The sequence below is a fragment of the Protobothrops mucrosquamatus genome, unplaced genomic scaffold, assembly GCF_001527695.2.
Source record: "Protobothrops mucrosquamatus isolate PMUCROS unplaced genomic scaffold, P.Mucros_1.0 scaffold484, whole genome shotgun sequence".
In the NCBI taxonomy this organism is placed as follows: Eukaryota; Metazoa; Chordata; class Lepidosauria; order Squamata; family Viperidae; genus Protobothrops; species Protobothrops mucrosquamatus.
Window position 1 is genome coordinate 25,008 of NW_015386804.1, and position 21,927 is coordinate 46,934.

The window sequence follows — 21,927 nt, forward strand, 5'->3', positions numbered from 1 at the left end:
CGCCTACATCGTCCATATAGGACGACTCGGGAACTCAACTCCTACCCCGGGCAGCTCACCTATCCCCTTATGCCCAGGGGAAAGGTATCAAGCCGTTTGACAGCTGATGCTGGCTGTCAAACCGGCTTTTACGCAAAACAGGCGGGAGGCAGCAAACAGCTGCGACCAGCGAAATCGCCTGCCACCGGAAGTCCTCCACACTTAGAATTTTCAATAAAAGACTGACAGATACGATCAATTGCATTGATGGAAGCCATACTAAACTGCTGAAAAGAGTTTTCTAAGCTAGAAGGTAGGGCTCATGCCCTAGAAAGTTGTGAAAATTGATTAAGGTTTTTTCACCAATTGATGCATCTTACGCTATTTGAATTGTATAAATCTAGATAAAAAGTAAGGTATTGATTAGCTTCACACATCATGCTAAGCCAGGATTTTGAAATTATAGTTCAGTATAAGCCATAATATCATGGATTATTTGTACTACTAAATTATAGTAGTGGGTTTACACCGAATACTAAATTGCAGACCACAGTGTGGTTTAGTTCAGCTTGTAAACTCAACCCTAGGATTGTACACTTTTCTTGATAAATGTAAACATTTGTGAAACACTTCCTGTTTCAACCAGGAGGCCAGGCATACAGATTATTCATAGATCGTTGACATAATAAAACACAAAAGAATGATGGAGTGCACATCATGCTTTAATGCTTTTAATAGGAATAGTAATTAGGATACTGATGAAGTAGTTTATTAGAATCATTGACTAAAGACATTTTAGTCTAACTGAAAAATCAACTAATGTAATTTTTTTTTAAAAAAAATAACAGGTATCTGCTAAATAATTTTTAAGATTATATATGCCTCAAATATATGCAGCTTGCACATACTTCAAAATTTTCAGAAGACATACTTCAAACTTTGTATGCGCACAGCACTTCTAAGCGATTAACAAAGACCATAAGCCTGTTAAAAAATGTTACAATGTGATTATTAACTAAGGAAGTTCATTGGAACTCAAGAGCATAAGACTGGACTTTGACACTCACTCCTTAAGAAAATATAGTTCCAAGGAATAATTACATTCTTTTAACCAGAAAAACATTCAACAGCATGAAGCCAGTTATTGTTGTTCATGGTGGAGCTGGTCGCATCTTTAAAGAGCGGGAAGATGGAAGTCGTTCTGGTGTCATCAGAGCAGCATTGAAAGGTTACAGTATCCTTAAACAAGGAGGAACTGCATTAGATGCAGTTGAAGAAGCTGTGGTATTAATGGAAGATGATCCACATTTTAATGCAGGTAACTTTTTAATTTTCCAAACTGAAATTCTTACTACCCAGTTCTTTGTAGCAGACATCTTTTTTCTTTCTTTTACTCCATTTTTGTATGCCCTTAATAACAGCCTCAATTGTGGGAATCAAAAAGGTGAAATTATCTTTCACATCCCTTCATTTCCTTACCTGCTAATTTCTTGCTAGGATGAATGCTGTTCAAGGATATATCCTCCAATTAGTTTTAAAGGAAATTTATACAAAAGGTATTTTCAATATCTAATTAAATGAATGCTTAAAAATCCACAAATCCTAAAATATTATTTTGCTTTAAACAAAATCCCTATTCTTCAGGATTGTGCCAAGTATGTTTGGCATTTGGTGCTTTAAATTTCAAGCTGCAAAACATTAAATGGGAATGAAATTTTGATCATAGATATAGTTTTTATTAGTATTACTTTTACTAAGTATAGTTTTTTTATTAGTGTTACTTTTATTGACATTACTGTTTATATTATTGACAAAGCATATATATTCCAATTTCCTCAGGTTTTTTTTTTTTTTAAAAACAAGCTTTGCAGTAGATATTCTGATATGTGAGGGATGAGATATATATCATGAACAGAAAAGGTACAGAATTTTTATATATACTGTTAGGATTCACACTAATTACACTAGTTCACTAATTCACACTAAATCCTGCAAGGATTTTAATATCGTAAAAGTTGTCATTTAAAGAGTATTGAACAACAAATGAATTAAAATAGTGTAAAATTGTTTAGCTTCATGTTGGTATATTAATATCTTTTCTACTTGATTCCTAGGTTGTGGCTCTGTGTTAAATGAGAAGGGTGAAGTAGAAATGGATGCTATTATCATGGATGGGAAAAATCTAGCCTCAGGAGCAGTATCAGCCGTGAAATGTATTTCTAACCCAATAAAGCTTGCTCGTCTTGTAATGGAAAAGGTATGCCAAGGGTGATCTTCAGCAAAATCAGTTTCCCTTTGTGGTTTGATTGAAGTACTATGGTGCTTTGTGACCTCTGGCCTTGTATAAAGATATAATAGGAAGAAATGCTGCAATCCAGGTGATAATTGCGTTTTTTAATGGTTTCATATAAACAGAAAGCTGGTATATAGCTTGGCCAGTAAAAGGGAGCCTCTGACCTGCCAAACGTTGCTAAATGCTAGAATTGGTACTACCATCCAGCAGAGCCAAACAGTTAATGATGTTTAGAATTAAGGTTCAGTCACATCTGGTAGATCACAAGCTCCCCATTCTTGGGCTAGACTCAGATGTTTCTCTTTCGTGTGTTCTGCTTGCAAAAAGCTTGTTCGCTCTTGGGATGTTAAACACAATACCCCTGTATTCTGTAGTGGCATAGTCTATTCTTCCTCCTTGTTGCCATGTTGTGCATAGAACAAATTTTATAGCTTGTTAGAAGAAATTGCAATCACTCTAAGAGGCCATGAACTTAAAGGCAGGCAGACTATTTTTATTTAGGGTTGGTAATGGTATGTAAGTGCTCAGTGGCTAATAGAGAGCATAATAATCTCCTATAATCTTAAATGGATTTTTCAGGGGTTTAAATGCACTTATAAGGGCTTTCCCTAATTTGAAGTGCTCCAGGTGTATTCAACTGCAGTTGCCAAAATGCCTTTTCAAAGGTTATTGCTTTTACCTATATCACCTAATAAATTTAAGATTAGACTTTCCTTTACTAATTTTATTGGTTTATCTTCTATAAAAATGCTGACCAGCAATTAAATTTTCTTATCTTCAAATAAGCAATTAAAGAGTATATCCAGACAAAAGTGAACAAAATAGGATAAATTACAGTAGCTTTAAATTATAGTCGGTCACTTCCCAAGAATATGTTCAAGCAGCTGAACTATACCAAATTCTTAGCCTATGATTTCCCGGACTATCCTGAGAACAGTATTTTCCTGCATGAAATTTTATGTTCAATGTAGCTGAGTTTGCTTCTGAACTTAAAATATTTGGAGTTTCACTTTTCTATTCACATGTATCTTAGCCTCTGATACATTAAACATCTTTTTAACTATAACGTACAAGAAAGTGCTTGAACTCCTATAGTCTTTTTCTTAATATATTCCAGAATATTCCAGCACCTTTCTACTACACTTTAAGCTTTCTAGCATTTTATGTCATGCTTTGCACTAATTGTGCTAGACTATGCATATACTTTTAGCATACTCCTTTTTCCTTTGTGTTTGTGAAGTCAAAACTGTACAATCTATGCACAAAGTAGAAGTGTTGGTAGATTTGGAGGTGCTCCAAGTTTGCAAAAAATAAAGATATCATTACAGGGAGAATATATACTTTAAAAGGGGAATTTAAAAGCAGTCCGGTTAAAAACAGATTGAATGCCCTGTGCTGTTGATACATTCCGTGTCCCACATATAAAAGCATATTACTATCATGTGTTAATGTGGGAAGATTTATTTTATCTTAGTAGAGATTTTAAGCTTTCTAACTTGTGAAAAATTGAAATGTGGCATTCCTTTTAAAAATGTCAAATGGTAATCACGTTATTAAAATCTTTGTTACAAATTCTGCTTGGTTCTTTGAGAGTGTTGTTCTGCTGTACCATATATGTTTCTAAAATGATCAAGGCTTCGTATCCTATCAGGGCACCATATTAGCTCCCTCTACTGACTCAAGAGGATTTGGACAAGCAACATTCTTGAGGCTACCTTGTTAAGCAATCCTTTGAGATCCTATTCATTAAGTCAGGCAGTTTCACAAGCTTTTAATTCCTCAGGATAGATCTACTGTATTAAAATGATAGCATCTAGAAATCTACCAAAATATGGAGGCGCCCATAGAGACATTTTCATGACTTGCACTGAAAAATCTAGCATGTTTGGAGCCAATTCACATTCATTTTAGGGAGGTATGCACAGAAGATATTGTACAAACATGGATGTTACATTGCAATCTTTAAATTAACTTGCAATTTGTTCAGTGTTAGCTCACTAAAAAAAGAAAGATACCTGAACATTCTGTAGATCCTCTGCTGTATGACAAAAACAAGAGCAAAAAGTTGCCCATCTCTGTACTAAACAAAAGTTGCAATTACTATAATATGAATTTGTAACTCCTGATGTATGCCTGATTAATAAACATACATTCTGCGATGCCCCCACACTCCATGCTAAGCTTTGAGAAAAATCTGAAGAAGGTAGAATGCAATTAACTAAATAACAACATTACAACATTTTTAATATCTAGTTTTAAGTAATATTTAATAGCCCAAAAACCAAGATTCCAACGGAATGCAGGAAAACATTTTCCATATTCTTGGTTATATTCACATTCAGCTACATCAGTGGTTCTCAACCTGTGGGTCGGGACCCCATTTGGGGTCGATCGACCATTTCATGGGGGTCGCCAAGCAAGGCTGTCCGCCATTTTTTTTGTCCACCATTTTTTTTGTCTGCCATTTTTCCCCCTTTTTCGGCGGGTGCCATGGCCCTTGGGCTGGGCCAGCTGGTGGTCGGCCTGCTCCGTCTCTGCCGCTTGCCAGCTACGCCTCGGCCGGCGCAGGGGGCGGAACCACGCATGCGCGGCGCTCCCAGGCAGGGAAAGTCCTCAACTTACGACCGGTTGGGTAGTCCTCGACTTACGACCAGTTTAGTCCTCGACTTACGACTGGTTTAGTCCTCGACTTACGACCGGTTGGGGTCGCGGCATTAAAAAGGTTGAGAACCACTGAGCTACATGCATCCTGGAGCCATTTTACCCCCTGCTATGCACAATTCTTTAAGTAAAGTGTCAGGGACACTGTATTGGCAGATTCAATTTATCCAGTATTTTGGACTGTTACAAATGTAAAACTGAACCTTGGGTTTTTCATAATTAAAGCATATAGTTTATAACAGTTCAAGAGAGTAGCTTTTTAGATTCACAAGAAGACTTCAGCAAAAGCTAGGTATATATATACAGTGGGAATTAAATGAAATCTCATGCTTGTTAAGCAAGCTGAAGATGAAATATATGCAAACAATTTCTTAAATTTTCATATATTTTCAATGATTTACTTTTATAATTAAAAATATAATACAGGTTTTATTGCTGTCTTTTAAGTGTGTATATGTATAAAGCTATGTATTTTTGAATTGGGAGCATGAATTCAACTAAAATTAACACATTTTACATATGGATAACAATATGCCACCCAAAGCTTAGGATCTTTTTGAAATGCTTCTAGCAATTCATTTAAAAACAATGAAGTGTCACATATGCCTTCAGTTGGCTAATAAATGTACTGCTTTATCCCAAAATTATTTTTATTTGAATGTCTAGTCGCTAAGAATATTAATTATTGTATTATATATGCTGTCTGAAAATTAGGCCCATTGAACGTAAAGTGACTTTCTTTTCACATGAAAGCTGTTGAGTTTCTTTTGAAAGCAAAAGCAGAAGAGGGCAGTAGTGCACAAGGCATTTTTTTTTTCTACAGGTGTGGAACATTCTAGACTCATAAGAATAAACTGTCTTTATAATCCTTCTGCCTTACATAAGTTGATTTATGGCTCTCAGCATGGGACTCCAGCACCTGGCAATCTCTGTTGCCTGTTGTTGGGGATTCACAAGTTTTGTTTGTTCAAAATGATCTCCAACAAAATAAATACTTTTATTTCCTTAATCCCAGGAAACTTGTCATGATAGTGCATGATAGTACAAAGGGTTTAGTACAGTAGCAAAGTTTACACACTGTGCCTACACACACACACACACACACACACACACACACACACACACACTGTGATCCTAGTATCATTGGTGGCACTTTCCTTAACAAAAGAAACAATTGGCATATGTTATGAGCAGGTTATTAGGTAGAGTGCGATATAATAAAATCAGGGGACACAACTGGGATACTTGAAGAGAAGTGGCATAAATGGTGTATGTCCTTATGAAACTGCCTTCAGCTTGAAGGCAATGTGAAAGACGGGAGCATCTTGCAATAGAAGTTCAGCAAAGGAAAGTCCCAATTTCTGCATGGCTAAAAAAAAAACCCAGTTCTGTTTCAAGGTGTTCTGCTTCACATCAACATAAAATTCTGCGGTTTCTTGCATTGAACATACCTTAGAAGTGAGCATAAAGCTACAGAGGACCGAATCTTTTCCCTTGACAAGTTGTTCAGCTCTTCTCCAGAGATTTTCTCCACAGATTTTCTTCTGGATTTTTTTTTTTTAAAAAAACACTATTGCAAAAACATCATCCATCTCTTTCATACCTCTCTTGAAAGTAGATGTGTAATTCTATCCCTGGAATTAAATAAAGAAATCAAAATTATGTTGACACATCATCAATTTCTGGTGGCATTCTTACTCAGGTTCAGGATTTTTCTCTAAGTGAAGGCAGAAATGAATGAAGGTATTTAAATGTGCACCTCCTTCTTTGTGCTATAGCAGTGATGGCGAACCTTTTAGAGACCGAGTGCCCAAACTGCAACCCAAAACCCACTTATGCATCGTCGAGTGCTGGGTGGGTGTGGCCCATTGGGTGGGCGTGGTGCATTGGGTGGGCGTGGCTGCAGTGGTAACGGCAGACTGTGTGGGATTAAAAAGTTCAATCAATCAATTCCAAATTTGCAAGACATTTTTTTTCCCTGCGAGAAGTTGAAATTGACTGATTGAACCTTTTTTTTTTTTGGCGGAGGCCTAAAGCGAAAAAGTTTTATAAAACCCAGCTGAAGGCCTAGGACTGAGGCGACGGCATGCGTGCCCACAGAGAGGGCTCTAAGTGCCACCTCTGGCACCCATGCCATAGGTTTGCCACCACTGCTATAGCATTTGCAGCAAGTATTTGGCAAACAACATTAAATACAGGACACTGCTGAAATGCCATTCTATTTGGTAGTATGTACATGGCTTGAAACTGATTTGTGCAGCAATTTGAGTGGCTGCTTCTCTCCTCTTTCCTTCAGACGGACCACATGTTGCTGACTGACCAAGGGGCCTCTGCTTTTGCTAGGGCCATGGGAATTCCTGAGGTTCCTGGAGAAAAATTAATCACTGAAAGGTCATTGGAGAGGTGGAAGAAAAACCTTGAGGCTGACTGGAACCCTCAAGAATGTCAAAAGTAACTATCAGTATTGGTGTTCTGTCTGCTTGAATGAAGAGAATTAAATTAAAGAGGGCAATCAACCCACATAATCTCTCCCCCCAAATTCAGAGGGAGTATTTCTTCTGAATGTGAACTACTGGAAGCTGCTACATGCAATTTCTCCTGTCTTCCTCTTAACTTTTGTGGCTGTGTGAAACAAGAAACTGGGTTTGGAGCAAGATCTCAAAACTGCAGCTCACACCTTGTAGCCTGAGAGTGACAGGCAGTAGTAGTGTAGTGCAGAAGGATGCCAATGTAGAAGAGGCTCAGACTTAATGGCTTTGGTGGTGCAGGCTGAGAGATGGCTGCACCTGCCATTGTTGTAGCACAGGGCTCTTCAAACTTGGCCCTTTTATGACTTGTGGACTTGTGGGAATTGAAGTCCACAAGTCATAAAAGGGCCAAGTTTGAAGACCCCTGTTGTAGCATTTCTTTGGTACCAGTTTAGAATGGAAACTGTGACTCTGTACCTGGTGGGACAGACTGGATAGCAACTCCTAGCCCTGCACTTTTGCACTATCACAGCCCAACTCAGGAATGGAGCTGTGTTTTTCCCTTTAAAGCCTTAATCGGGAGGTATGTGGCAGTCTTGGCTGTGAAGTGCAAGGCTAAGAGTGCAGCTACCCTACCCTACCCGGGTGTATCATATTCTAAATTTGTAATCTGCGGCAATGAATGGCAGGAGGATCAAGTTTTGGCTTCGACCCTCACTGCGATGGCCGTGTTCCTTCACCCTCCCAGGGCACTTCAGCTGGAAGGGAGGCCTTGCGTAGGAGAACAATGGTGGGATCTGCAAACCTGGAACCAGCTGTGGAAGGAATGGGGTGGGATAATGCCTTCCCTATTGCAGCTGGTCTCTGTGCAGCTACATGCCAAACTCCAGTGTTAACAAAACGACACAGCTATGATTATGGCTGTTGAAATTCACTATTGTCAATACATGGCATTGCTTCACACCACCTCTCTTTGCATCTTGTGGAACGAGAGAGAAAGCAGGTTCTGCTTGCACTATGTTCTCCACAGATCTCAGTTCACATAAAAATTGCTCTTCAGAAAGATAGAGGCAGCCTTGTTGCACATCTGTTAATTAAGCATCAACAGCACTGGAAAGGTACTGAGAGAATGAGAGAGGTGTCGTACAATTGTGTGCTGCAATTCTTTTTGATGCACTTCACAAGATTTTGAGAGACAGTTCTATCAATATATAAAATGACCTCAGTGTTGTAGCCTTTGGTCTAATTATCCAGTCCTGCAGCATTTGTAATGATTTGCGTTTGAGACCAGTCATTTAAACAGGTATTTGAACTGATCTGGAAGGATTTTGTTGTTAAAAATATGGACTTTTCATTTATTTTAATGATAGAATTGCAATTTGTGGGATTTAGTAGCCGTAGCAGCCCAAAGCAATTGCAAGAAAATGAGAATGATCGTAGTCCACAAGAAAGATCCTATTTATCCAAGCTGTCAAAGGCCATTTGTGAGAAAGGAGGAAAAACTTTAAGCCAGGGATCTTCAAACCTGGCCCTTTTATGACTCGTGGACTTCAATTCCCAGAATTCCTCAGCCAGGCACGCTGGCTGAGGAATTCTGGGAGTTGAAGTCCACGAGTCATAAAAGGGCCAAGCTTGAAGACCCCTTCTTTAAGCTGAGTAGAAATCTGGGATTCTAATAATTTTACATAAGTTAAAGTCTGTGGCAGCTTAAGTATAAACCCCATAGTGCAGTAACCTGGCTGTGTTGCTTTGCTAAATGCTCTAAGTGAACCTGCTTGGAGACTCATGGCTTCAGTCTGAAGACGGCCTATTGTCATTTCATACTTGAAAAATAGCTACCTATGCTAACAGATGCTGTGTTTGTTTGTCAAATGCTTTGAGATCTGCAGCTAATTGTCTGAAATGCTATTTTTGGCAGAGACCTTGGAACAGTTGGAGCGGTTGCTATCGACAGTGCAGGAAATGTAGCTTGTGCAACATCAACAGGAGGACTTACTAACAAACGGCTTGGCCGCGTTGGTGATACAGCATGCATAGGTAGAACAATACCATAGATGCGTCTTCTCATTCTCATAAAATGCACGTGGCCAGTAATGATTTCATAATGCTCAGTGACTGCATTCCAGAGATAATAAGAGTTTGTAGGTCTTCTGGAGGCCATCCCTGCTCCACATAGAACCAGATCCTTTTAAATCTGAACAGGGAAAATGTAAAGTACTGAAGTGGAACCAGCAAGCAACTGTTTGGTTTGTCGTTCAAACAAAGCTATTTTTATTGAACGGCATGTTTTCTTAAGATGAGATGATTTCATAGCTTTTAGGAAATGCCATATATCGAGATAAGTTGATGGAGTGGAAAGTGTGAAATATTTTGAGAATGTTTGTTCAGATACTAAAATATGTTCTCTGAACATGCTTTTCTCATGGAAACAGCCTCGTAGGCGTTCTTTTCTGGGGGCGCATTGGGTGGGGGTGTTCTTTTCCACCGTTTACCTTCTCTTTATAATTTCATGAAAGTTGAGGCAATTGCATTCTGCTTGAGCCCCTTCATTGTTAATAGGACCCCAAAATATAGTTGATACTATCCCTGGCCTATACCATGTAATACATAGATATTGATTGGAGAAATGGGTTACTAAAATGCTGTTTTTTTTATCTTTTTCTTTCCTAGGAAGTGGTGGTTATGCAGATAATAGCGTTGGTGCCACCTCCACCACTGGCCATGGAGAGAGCATTATGAAAGTGATTCTGGCAAGACTTACTCTTTACCATATGGAGCAAGGTATATCCTGATGTTCCAGAAGTTGTACATTATATAGAGCAGGGGATCTTCAAACTTGGCCCTTTTATGACTTGTGGACTTCAACTCCCAGAATTCCTCAGCCAGCATGCCTGGCTGAGGAATTCTGGGAGTTGAAGTCCACAAGTCATAAAAGGGCCAAGTTTGAAGATCCCTGATATAAAGCATGAAGGAGTAATATTTCACCCAGTGAGTTGATGAACAGGGTCGTTGGTTATTTCAGTCTGAGGATGCATCATGTTGGAAGCACGTTGGACATGCAACAAACAGTGATTTTGGAGCTAATACACATAAATGCAATCTGATATAAATTCAGATGCTTGTTCTAGCATCTGCTACTCTTAACGGGCCAATGTTTGGGGCTCTAATTTGCCATTCAGAGTAAAGGGCCTATGAAGTTTTCTGCTATCAGCAGTCATCATTAGTGGCCTTTCCTATTTGTCAAGTTTTAAGTATTTTTAATGCCAATTTATGGTTTTACTGCAAGAAATATTCCAGCTCCTTCATTTTTTAAGTTTTGTTTGGAGAATGTTGAATCATTCTATTTTTACATGAATTTTATTTGTTATCTTGAACATCTATTGGCTTTATTAGTATATCAAATAAACTAACACAAGGCTCCTTGCACCTTGTATTTGTGTAACTGATGGAATTGGTAAAGAGAAGATGAAACAATTTAATATTTTAGGTCAGTCTTTTCCAGTCTAGTGCTCTCCATGAAGCCATCCTGGATGGGAATTATAGGAATTGAAATATATTTGGATGTTACCAAGCTAATGACAGCTGGCCTCAGGGATCATCTCCAAACAACAGCATTTTCTCTTTTCAGATATTTGTGTTGATTTCAGTCTAATCACTCTAAGGTGACATTCTACCAACATGTACTGGAACAATCCTATTTTAAAAAATAGTTACATGCAATGAAGTGTTGGTTATAAGTAAAAAAGCATGACTGTAAAATGTTCATGTCATACTTTCACAATCAGCAACAAACATGCTTGAAGAGTTTAGATTACTCACTGCTGAAGTCTTTTAAATCTGTTTTAAGTACCATTTTTTTCTCTGACTTCTGTTTAAATATAATACATTCATTGAAAGCAAATGTTCTAATCTGAATATTGATGTGGAAGAGTGCTGATAAAAGCTGGCAATAGGATGTTCATGTGACCATAACATAATCTAACTATGGTTGACCATGGAAAACTTTACCTTTTGGGTTATCTAAACACTTGACTTCTATTACAGTCTGTACACATGTTAATCCAATCTTTTTTCCTGAATATAGTTACTTACAGGGAAAAGTGTGATTCTGTTGCAAATTTGTGTTACTTGAGAACTTCAAAGAGTTTTCACAGAAAATGTTGAATTGCAAAACAATGTTGGTAGATATATTGTCTGCAAAGCCCTTGATCTCCTGGCTCTCTTATTAAAGAACACTTGATCTCTGTTTTATGCAACTTGACAGCAAATGTTTAGCCACATTAATTTGGAACATCATTTCCTCTCACATGAAAGGTTGTCTGCATTGGGATCAGATAACAATTGTGTTTTAAATAAGAGTTTGCTGCCTCAAGGGCCCCCTGTTTTAGCTTTTTAGTTATGGGATGCAGAGAAGGTTGCTTCTGTTTCTTTGGGAGGATTAGATTAAAACATTCCTCTCTCAGATACTCAAGGCATAATATCTGGCACTTGTTCAACCACCTTTATCTTCACTATGATCTTGTGTGATAGATTAGGCTGAGACAGGCTCAGAGTCACAAAGAAAGCCTCATGGCTGGATAGGAATTTAAAATAAATCATGTATGTTTTGTATTCTTTATTACTGTAGATGATGTTGTCTAGCTAACCTTGGCTGAGGCTTGATTGGAGACCACTAGGAAATTTTAGAACTGAAGGAGAGACTGGAAAGTCAAACTTTCTTTACAAATTGCCTTAATAAATAGAGAGAAAGGAATACAGAAAGAAAAATAAACACAGAAAACAAACCCATACGTATAATAGCCTTTTTAAAGCATCAGCTCAGTTTTTAAATGCAGCAGTAAACCTTGATCACACAGAATAATATTGGTCAATCTTTCCATTCTGTCCATAGAGATCCTGTTTAGAAGCAGAGAATGAACACACAAACAGTCTAAGACTGCCAATCAGTCTTAGACTGATTGTGAACAACCGGTTCTCTGTGTGGATGCCATTCTGGGCCTGGGCAACAAAAATTAGCTACCGGTTCTGCTGAAGTAGTGTGAACCTGCTGAATCCCACCACTGCTGCCAATTTAGGGTGATGCTGTCTTTTCTTGTAAAAGGACCATCAATGTCACTACAAAAGCTAAACAAAAGTTAAAACATATGCCCAGTGATAAAGTTAAAAAGCATGAAAGTGTGTTTGTTTGTTTTATGACTGATTTCTAAGACCACCTACCTGCAATAATCATAAAACCATCAAAAACTGCAGTTTAGATTAAAAAAAAATATAGGGGTCTAGGGGGCATAGGGAATGGCCCTTAAAGACCAGAGGAAGACAAGAGACAATGGTCAAATAACTGGGGCTTCAGCCTAGGTCAAGAAATTAATTGGAGAAAATGTTTTGGACAATCTTCTTTCTAGTTCACACAAAAATAAAGTAATGGGAGGGGAAGCACATTCAGACCTGCAAGATTCTGTTACTATAGCTATTTCAATAAAAGTAGATGTGATCTATACTATGCGGTTCAGGTTCTACTATGTAGGCCTGATAAGGGGTTTTTCCCCCCATATTTCTTAATAATCAATCTATTTAAAATAAGTTAAGAGTACTAACATAGGAGTTAATGTATATTTTTGCAATATACACCCCATATATTCATAGGATTGTTCTACTTTCATATATTTCTATATCTGTTTATAAAATAATGTTGATTATAATAGTAAAATCTAATACTAAATCTGAAAGAAAAGATAATAGAAAAGAGTAAAAAATGCAAGAAAAAAAGAAAAGAAAGAATATACGGAAGAAAAAAGAAATATATAGAGAAGTGACTTCCAACCTTCATCACAACAAATACAAACGTAGTGATTCTTCACCCCCTTTAATTGGTAGAAACAATTATCACTTTATTCCATAAACATCCCTTCTCTTATGGACAAATCCATAAAGCATCATCTTTTCAGTTGTGATGAGAAAGTCCATAAAGGGTTACCAAAAGTAATAACATATCTTGCTTAAACTTGATCAACCAATTTTATATTCCTTCCTTTTACTTCTAATAGCCTTAACTTGTAGTTCAGTCAAATATAGTTGTAGGATTTGATTTCTCTTTGTTTCTTCTTTGTCCCATTGCACAGAGTTCTTCAAGGCTTTAATAAGCCTCTTTTCTAATTCAAATAGAAAAAAGCTATGCAGGTTACTCTCTTAATTTTTCCGTTGTATTTCTCTTTTAAAGGTTTTTTTTAAAGATCCCATGTAATAACCTTTCTCTAAATCATTCTCTTGGCCTGTCAGTTGTAAATCCACTTTTGATACCATCTCTATCTTGTCAGCTAAAATTTCTTTTATATCTGACATTTTTTCAATAAGATATTTTGGACATAGTTGATCCATAGAAGCAGACCCTCATTAACAGACATCATTACTGAATTGTTGATATTGTGGCTACTATTTTCTGATTCCAGTCTTCAAAAGTCTCCTTCAGCTATGGCTGATTCCTGTCCTTTCCCAGCACTCAAACGTGGCAGAAAACCACTGTCTTACAGTGTCCTCACAAGGAATAATTATCTGCATGCAGTATATGTGGGTGATCTCCTCTCTTGATCTTATCTGAAGAGATTCCAAGAGACTGGTCTACTCATCGGTTCTTTAATCTTTACTACTGTCATAAACACTAATCAGATACAAACAATCTAATATATTTTCATCTCCAAATGAAAAAAGTTTTCTTGAAATAATTATTTCCAAATATTTAAGATACCTAATCAAACAAATTTCCATAGATTTAATGGAGCCTATCAGAAGTGTATGAGAGTTGCTTCTGTTAACTGCATAGCCTGACAACATACCATATTGTTGTACCATATCAATAAATCTTAGTGTAGAACATTTATAATTACTACATGGCATATTTTATCAGCATATAAAAGCTGTTTTTTATGTTAGCCACTTTTATGTCTAAATGTTCTTTGAATTACCTTACAATACAGGCAAATTGTTCCAGTTTTAAGTTAAATACTAAAGAAGGAATTAAAGGATATTCAGTGAGTTCCTTAAGACATCTTCATGTATGGAAAAAGAATTCCTTCTACAATAATTCTATCTTGAGGATTGAAGTACTATTCCAATTAGTAAAAAAAGGAAATCCATATGAAAAACACTGCTTTCATCGTAGCAGTGGTACTGAAGTCCAGTGGTATCCATCTAGAACAGCATCAGCCAGCAGAACAGATTCTTTCCTTTTAAATCCGCTCTTAGGCGTGACTCCTATCCTTTGAGCAGATAGGGAGCTCCAGGGATGAGGAGGAAGAAAAAATCAGCAGTGTGAGTGAAAGCCCGTTTATAGGAAGTTGAACGTAACCCTGGAAATAGGCTGATACTGTGTGTTCCTGCAACCTTACAAAAGCAATGAAGAAACTTCTTCTGTTGTAGAACTTTCAAGACAGAGTTGTGCAATATCAGGAAAACACAAAATCTTCCTGAGACATGCTTGATTTCCAATGGCTAGGCACAGTCACAGCAACACTTTCTTAGATATGTAGAAATGGTTGTCCCTGTTTTTGAACTTCTGAGTTCTTAGTCCTGGGATTTCCTGGTCTAGAATTGGCCAGATCTGACAGTGCTTAGTTGTTGTTTTTTTGTTTGTGTTTTTTACAAACAGCACAAGTGGGCTAGCTTTTTTTGCTGAAGCCTGACATAAATGAAGTTTATGTGAAGGGGTGGGATACATTTTCAGCATCTTTTAAAAAAATGTTATAAAATATAAAATGTCGAAGTAATATTTGGGTAAGAAAATATTCCAGAATCTGTTGTAAAACAGCCATGAGGTTTATAACCTGAAAGCTGGTAGCTGCTATTAATATGACATTGATTCTCAGCATGATTCTGGCTTGCATGGATATGTCCGTGTATATACACAGGTCTGATATGATAACATGGAAAATATAAACTGGTCCTACTGCAACAGTGAGACAGCTAAGAAATGTTTCCACGTTAAATCACACTTCAAGGTACTTTAGCTGGCAATATTGGTTCAATATTTTCAGCCAAAGAAGAGCTTTCAATCAGTATGGATGCGTAGGCTTATGTTCATGTTTAGACTATTATAACAGAAATATATGATATAATCAGCATTTTTCAGATAAAGTTAGGCAATTCAGTGTGGCCTAAGGATATGCTCAGCTGAAGGTTAAGAACTGAATTGCTCCCTCACAGAATTAGAATAGCTAAACTTTGCTCTAGCAGCTGTTGCTAGAGTGAATATTTCCTCTTTCTTGGCGTTTTAAAGGCTGGGGCTCTGGTTTATAAGCATAGGAATAGTTTCCATTCTGGGGTTTCATTTCTATTAGGAGGAAGAAGAAAATCAAATTCTGGGAGTTGAAGTCCACAAGTCTTAAAGTTGCCAAGGTTGAGGACCCCTGGATTATACTTCATACCTGATATCATTTTATATTTTTAAGTCAAGTGGCTTACTTCCAAATAAAGATTATAAATTGGGAAAAAAAAGAATCTTGAAAGATAGCATTGAAATTATTTTGCGCACACAATGAGTTTTTGTTTTTGGACATTGAATTAATTACACAGTTAATTAAATGCTTCTTGCTTTCTTATTTTGTTTATTGTTTTGAGCTTCCTGTACACTTGGAACTTAATAAAATGTTCAGAGTTAACATGCATTATAGTAGCCATGCTTAATAGGCTCAATAGGCTACTATTAGCTTAATAATAGAAGTCTTATTTCTCAGTGATAAAATGATGTTCTTGAAAGTTGTCCAGAATATTAATGACCGATCTTTATTAAACCATTCATTTGGAAGGGAGCGGAAACAAAACCAGAAAAGTAAGCCTATATGTCTATGACACAGCCAGACTCATCCACTCTTCTTTTCAGTAACAGAAAGTTTTTTGTCATTAAAACAGCTGGCAGAATAATTTTAGTTATTAGAAGACTTCATTTGTAGTCATTTAAGCTGCAGGGTGCATGATTGTCAGGAATTAATCAAATCTAGGAAAACATACGTTGAATTAGATTTGGGCAGGAAGCCTTCCACTGAATCAAACTAAAAAGATGTAGTAGTCACAAACAATGGGAATGAGGAGCCTCAATGGAAATTTTCATCCCAGCTTCCTTTGTGATGAACAGCTGTCAGATCACAATCTCCTTTGAAGCGCTCTTCACTTTCAAAAGAAGTTCGTCCACCTGAATTGGAAAGCTTCCCCCCCCCCTGTGTTTGTTTTGAAAGCCACGAGTCTAAAGAGCCCTTCTGTTCATAGAATTAATGGCATAGTTTTTTGGATATGCTTCCTTTCAGACATGTATTTTGTTAATCAATGTTAATTACCTCAAGAGAGCCAGCTTGGTGTAGTGGTTCAGGCACCAGTTAGAAACTGGGAGAGCATGAGTTCTATTCCCACTTTTAAGCACAAAGCCAGCTGGGTAATCTTGGGCTAGTCACTGTATCTCAACCTTAGGAAATGGGCAATGGCAAGCTACTTCTGAAAGCTTTGCCAAGAAAACTGAAAGGATTAGCCAAGGCCATCACCAGGAGTCAAACCTTGACTTGAAGGCACCCCCTTCAAAAGTTACCTCAAAGGTTTGTTGGCAGAATGCAAAATGTATCTTGGTTTATCCATTTAAAATAGTTTATCTATTTAAATAGTAGTACATATAAAAAAAAAGTTTACTCATTTAAAGTGTACCTTTCATTTCTTTCTTTTTAAATTAAGGCATGTTTCATATTCTGATTTTTCAGGGAAATCACCAGGAGAGGCTGCTGATGCTGCTCTAGATTGTATGAAAACCAGAGTTGGAGGCTTAGGCGGCGTCATTGTTATTAGCAGTTCAGGGGAGTGGGCTGCTAAGTTCTCTACCAACCAGATGTCCTGGGCTGTTGTGAAGGATGACCAGCTACAGTCTGGCATTTATACTGGGGAGAGGAATACACAGTCCGTTGAAGAAGCTCTTGCCTCCATTGGATCCTAGAAATGAGGAAGGACACCCTCTCAGAAAAAGGCAAGCACTTTTTCCAGGGTTACTGCCTTGTGAGCAGAGAGTATCCGATCAGAATTTTTATTCTAGATTATGTATGTTTAGTTCCTATTTGTATTTGATTGATCAAATAATTTTGACTCATTATGTATTTTCATTTTCATTCTTCTGAATAAAGGTTCTTCAGAAACTTGTATTCGATGGAATTTCATCAGCTTCTTGATATGTGATACATCTGCATGGTGTCAAATGATAACTTGAAGAGTATGCTTATCATTCAGAAAATGAATATAATTATAGTAGAGGGGACTTTATGTACTGGAATATCTGTATGTCATTATCTCATGTTTATAAATACATTAAAATATAAACATAAAGGAAAAAGCAAACTTATTTAATACTGATTAAAGACAAGCAACTGATAGATCAAGTTTTGGGCTGTGGTCATACCCACAGCTGGAGTATGTTTTATTGAACGCAAAGAGAGAGGTGGGTGTCAAGCCTACATTGCACTATTAATTACTCTCTTTAACTAAACTTGAATGGTTTTCTTTTAAGGCTTTCTCTATGAAATTACAATAGTGTTTTATGGAAAACCCATTCTGAAACATTAAGAAATGAAAATGAAAAATGTGTTTCTCTGTATAGAGATTTTTCAAAAATGTTTTGTGATTAAGAATTGTGGGGTAGATGTCCATATTATTGGTCTAAATCTATTGTTCTGTGACTATGATTTCTTAAGAAAAACCAAGCAGCAGGGTAAAAATCCAAATAATCTATATAAATAAAAATGTAAATGTTTGTTTGTTCAAAATTTTAAATCTCCGAAAGTTCTTCACTGATTGCTTTGACATTTTGACACAACGTTGCATTCGAATACGCGCGTGTTTTTATATACCTATATTATATAGATGTCACACCTGTGACAGGTAAAACATGCTTTTTTGAAAACAGCACCATCTGTTGGACGTAAAAGCAACACACGCTTTTACCAGACTCAGCCACAGCAACGCATGGCTGGGTACAGCTAGTTTTATAATAAATTTGTTTGTACCTGTTGATTTCAGGCTGGAATTAATTGTATCATATTCTCAGGAGCACAACAATTTAAAGAAAATCATAGTCAACATTTATGATGATACATTGGGATGGAGGGGGCAAGATTTCATTGCTCTGATAACTGAGATCAGGGATATAAATAAGAAGTAAGGGAGAGGCTATTTTGCACATAAGTCTTGTTCAATAAGTTATATGTTTGGTTTTCATGTTTTCCTAGACAAATTTAAAATATTACTTTTCTAGACTTATGAGAGATGTCTATCTCCCCCACTTTCCATTAAACCTAGTCTTAACAGTTCTTATTTTCCAACAATAATTTATTATTTTGATCAGCAGGGTTTGGGATGCTATAGTCCTAACTTCATATTACTAAAGCAGAACTATTCATGCTGCTTTTTGATCTTAGAATTTATGTCATGCTAAGTTCTGATACGGGATCCTTCCAGAGTGTTATATAAGCTAATAAATCATTCCTAGTTTTCCATAAGCAGTAACTTAGATTATTGCACTGTTCTCACAATACTACTAAATACACACACACACACACACACACACACACACACACACACACACACACACACACACACGGAAAGTTTGTGCCTCCTGAATATCTTTGCAATAGATTAAGGAGTGTATAGGAATTTTATGGCATTTGTCACAAAGATCACACCCTATTCAGCCTCTCTGGATTAACTTTTCAGCTGAATTTCAGGGCATTTGTATTTACCACAATTTGATTTCACCACAAATCCTCCTCTTCCTCCTTCTGTATTTCAAAAGTACCATATTTTCTTGCATTTGCTGAATATTGTTGCGATTCTAAAGCCCTGAATGTTTGATTGCTAGTGCTTTATTAAAGTTTCAATCATGTACTAATGCATTGTAGCATGTAGCTACTTGGCTGCATCAGGCAAAATGAGCATAAAACTATGATGCACATATAGCAACATAGGAAGCATCTCCTTAGCAACACTGAGCCTTACAAAATATGCCATTTTTATGTAGATCTTACTTTATCTAGTTTTACTGAAAAATAAAGTCCTATAAGCTAATAATTTCCATACTTAGTCTCAATTGTTATTTAGCTTTTATAGTTTTGTATTTGTAATGACACTAATGGCTTGAAATCTATTGCAAGTTTTATTACTGTTTTAATATTGTTAAAGTGTAGGAAAGGTCATATAGTCATCTTAATGAGTCATATTAATACTAAAACAATAGAACTTTATTTTATAACTAGAAAAGAGATGGCTACCATAGGGCCAAATGTTCATATGTGAAATTTATTTTTATTTTTTGACAATGAATTCCTTGGACCTTTACTTGCCATTTTAATGTGGGAAACAGGATTTATGTTCATAATTGCTAAATGTAATAAATTTAAATTTAATACATATTAAACATATTAAATACCTAAATGTATTAAAAGTAGGATTTTTTTTTTAAAAAAAGGCTAAATGACGTTCAAATTAGGAAACTATTCAGACCCAACACAAAGAGCATGTTGCAGATCCTGTCTAATAAGGAGTTTCACCTGGCAGGACTCAGGAGAGAATTATTCAGTGAACTACAGAATTGATGTTATTAGCAATTTACAAATCAATAGCTTATCAATACAGATTAGCTATATATGATTGTAACAAATTATGGCTTCCATTTGTTTCAAAATGTTTAATGTGCAACTGTGAATGTTTAATGTCTGCCTGTGAATATATGCCCTGTATGATGATTTTAGGTTTTTTTCTTTCTTTGGGTATTTTTTTTATATTGAGGTAATACAAGAATGATAATATGTAGCAAATCCCATCAACAAAATAAATTAATGAAAAAATAAACTTCAACTGGAGAGAAAGCCAAGTTGGTTTTATTTCCTGCTTCCAATTATTGGTGAAGATACTTCGAAAAGTTCAAACTATGAGGATAATAAAAGATAACAGAATTAAGAAAAACTTAGATGTAGTAACTTATTTTCAGCATTATTAAGCAAGTTTTTCTTAAGTCCTATTTTAAATATGTATAGACCAGGTTAAACGTATTAAGCATAATAGCCTCTTTCAAAACAGTATCATACATTCTATCAAGAAGTCTTAACTCTATAGCATTTCATATCTGATGCCAAAAAAATATATATGCTTTTTTAGTACCGTATGCCAGGGAACGTGGCATCTATGTGCATTTTCCTAAAAATAATGTATCTTTTCTCCAGAAGCCACTGCAGCTGCAGAAAGTACACCCACAATCTTTAGGCACTGGCTTTAAGAAGCTGCATACATGTGCCATTCAAGTGCCCTTATGGATTCTGTGGATCTTCAAATACCAATTCCGGCACAGTTGTGCTACTTAGAGTAATTTGAAGTTATTTTTATTTCCTCTTTTTCTTGGTGCACAGCTTCTTAAATGGAACTTGAATGCCTACCTTTCAAAAAATGTAACTCCTTTCCTTTCCCTTTCCCATAATTTTTTTGGGAACAACTGCAAGCTGGATTGAATTCAATGATGGTATTAATAATCACTACTTGCACCTTGTTTCAAGGAAAAAAAATATAATTTCATGAATTATTTATTTATATCACCTCTAGTATGAGAAAAAATATCTAATCTTCTCTGTGCTGTTTTAGAAAAAGATTGCTAATTTCTTACCTCTATAGAAGAGGTACCCATGACACAGAAAGTTCTCTGCTCTGTTATTTAAAAGGCAGCACACTTTTATTAATTTTGCTACATTACAAGTTCTAGAGTCTTTTGCAAAACACTCAAATGCATCACAATCATTTGCTCTCCTGTACTTTCAATCAACAGCTGGTTTGCAGAGCTGCACTAAAAGATTTATAAAGGATGCTCATAGCTTTCATCAAATTAAAGGCCTAAAACTACATACATAGTTTGAACATAAGATATGTCATTTAATATCTTTTTCTCTATTGTTCTGGCTTCTTAAGTTACTACACATCATCTTCATGCACCTCCAGCTACTACTTTTACATGCAGCCGTCCTACAGGTAGTCCTTGACTTACCTGTATGATCACAATTGAGCTCATTGTAGCTAAGTGAGATATTTTAGTTTTGCTCCATTTTATGATCTTTCTTGCCACAGTTATTAAATAAACCAATTAGTAGCACAACTGTTAAGTGAATTTGGCTACCCCATTGACTTTGCTTGTCAGAAGGTCATAAAAAGTAATCACATGACCCCAGGACATTGCAACCATCGTAAATATGAGTCAGTTGCCAAGTGTCTGAATTATGATCAAGGGAATGCTGCAAAAGTTATAAGTGTGAAAAATGGTCATAAGTCACTGTTTCCAGTGCCGCTTGTAACTTGGAACAGTCACTAAATGAACTGTTGTAAATTGAGGACTACCTGTATAAAATATATTTTTCCTACATTGCATGAAGAGTGTAGCACACGGACAATTTTTTTTAAAAAATAAGAAATTAACTTTACAACATTTAAAAATAGCTAACATCTCATAAGAAAACAAAATATTATAGGATT

General features: G+C 36.3%; 1 protein-coding gene across 2 annotated transcripts in view; it reads left to right on the top strand.

Moving 5' to 3' along the window:
* ASRGL1 (asparaginase like 1) overlaps nucleotides 1–18,026 on the top strand; it is a 21,667-nt gene extending 3,641 nt beyond the window's left edge. For both annotated transcript variants that reach the window (XM_015816712.1, XM_015816713.2), the window contains exons 2-7: nucleotides 1,095–1,297; nucleotides 2,094–2,236; nucleotides 7,230–7,384; nucleotides 9,320–9,438; nucleotides 10,072–10,182; nucleotides 17,136–18,026. In XM_015816712.1, the coding sequence (XP_015672198.1) occupies nucleotides 1,111–1,297; nucleotides 2,094–2,236; nucleotides 7,230–7,384; nucleotides 9,320–9,438; nucleotides 10,072–10,182; nucleotides 17,136–17,365 (945 nt within the window). In that variant the 5' untranslated portion in view covers nucleotides 1,095–1,110 and the 3' untranslated portion in view covers nucleotides 17,366–18,026. The remainder of the gene's footprint in view (nucleotides 1–1,094; nucleotides 1,298–2,093; nucleotides 2,237–7,229; nucleotides 7,385–9,319; nucleotides 9,439–10,071; nucleotides 10,183–17,135) is intronic.
* Nucleotides 18,027–21,927: the final 3,901 nt, after the last annotated feature.